General features: G+C 45.4%; 1 protein-coding gene across 2 annotated transcripts in view; it reads right to left on the bottom strand.

The window, feature by feature from the left end:
* Positions 1-1,202, bottom strand: part of LOC119585077 (ATP-binding cassette sub-family A member 3-like) — a 16,804-nt gene that overhangs the window by 9,498 nt on the left and 6,104 nt on the right. For both annotated transcript variants that reach the window (XM_037933697.1, XM_037933698.1), the window contains exons 9-11: positions 886-1,096; positions 430-676; positions 51-220 (exon numbers count right to left, since the gene is read on the bottom strand). In XM_037933697.1, coding sequence (XP_037789625.1) covers positions 51-220; positions 430-676; positions 886-1,096 — 628 coding nt within the window. The remainder of the gene's footprint in view (positions 1-50; positions 221-429; positions 677-885; positions 1,097-1,202) is intronic.

A 1,202-nucleotide genomic window follows, 5' to 3' on the forward strand; every position in this document is an offset into this window, starting at 1 on the left:
AAGACCTTTGCCTCTACATCACACACGCGTACTCGTCCAGCCAACTGTACCTGCTTGACTATTGAAAAGAAAACGCTGACTACTGTATTTATTGGCGTCCTGATGGTGGTTCCCCAGGAGCCCATTGTTGGCGTTGTCGTCAATGTTTATCCTGTCGTACAGTGTTCCGTTCAACCCTTGTTCCGGCTCCTTGTCAGTGCCCTCAGCAAAGTCGCCGACTCTGGAGACCCAAAGGAAGAAAGGTTATGTCACACTATAGATTATGTAAAAGGGGTTATTTGTTTACGTATTTCTTTCTTTATTCATTCATTCGTTTATTTATCTATCAATCTATTTATTGTCTTAATTATTTACGTCTTCATTCATCCATTGGTCTTTTTTTTTCTTACTTACTAACAACATTTCGGCCATAGTTAGGTTAAAACATACCGTAGAAAGACCTGCTCCATGCTGGTGAGTGATAGGCCGAGATGTCGGATTCCCAGTTTTTCTTTCTGTTCTGTGAGCGAGTCGAGAAGAGGGGCGAACGAGGCTGTCACCGGGGGTAGTTTAAAGGTTACTTCGCCGCCCTGGGATGACCTCAAGGAGGCTTCAGGGAGATGCTTCACGACCTCTGTCTTTATGTCTTTGACGTTACTATTATCAGATACCATTATCGTCAGTGTGTATCCATCGCCTGTGGAAAGGGGAGTACATATATCTATTTATTTATATGTACCTAAGACTCTTTCTGTATGTGTATTTTTTCTTCCTTTCCTTATAAAATCATGGATCACTGATTGTTGAAGTAGCCCTTCATGCTAGAAATCCAGACTTCATCTTTTGCCATCTGGATTAAAAATGCGTGAGAAAACGAGGCGGGAAAGTGGACTGAACATGTCTAACCAAATTTGTTTTTGAGGAAGAGCGTGGATCCGGAGCAGACGACCCTTCCCGACGCCATGATGGCTATGCGGTCGCCCAGCACGTCGGCCTCTTCCATGTGGTGTGTGGTGACGAGCACGGTCCGGCGCCCACGTTCCCCCTGCACCACTTCCCACACCCATCGACGGGATTCTGGGTCGAGGCCGCTGCTCGGCTCGTCGAGAATCACCACCTGGAGCCGGAATAAGGCTCGGTTAAAGGGTGTTCACGTTGCTAAGTTAGATATATATATTTGTGTAATCAGTTTAGATTTTGGATATTCTGCGTGTCAATACGAA

This window comes from Penaeus monodon, chromosome 19 (genome assembly GCF_015228065.2).
Source record: "Penaeus monodon isolate SGIC_2016 chromosome 19, NSTDA_Pmon_1, whole genome shotgun sequence".
Taxonomy (NCBI): Eukaryota; Metazoa; Arthropoda; class Malacostraca; order Decapoda; family Penaeidae; genus Penaeus; species Penaeus monodon.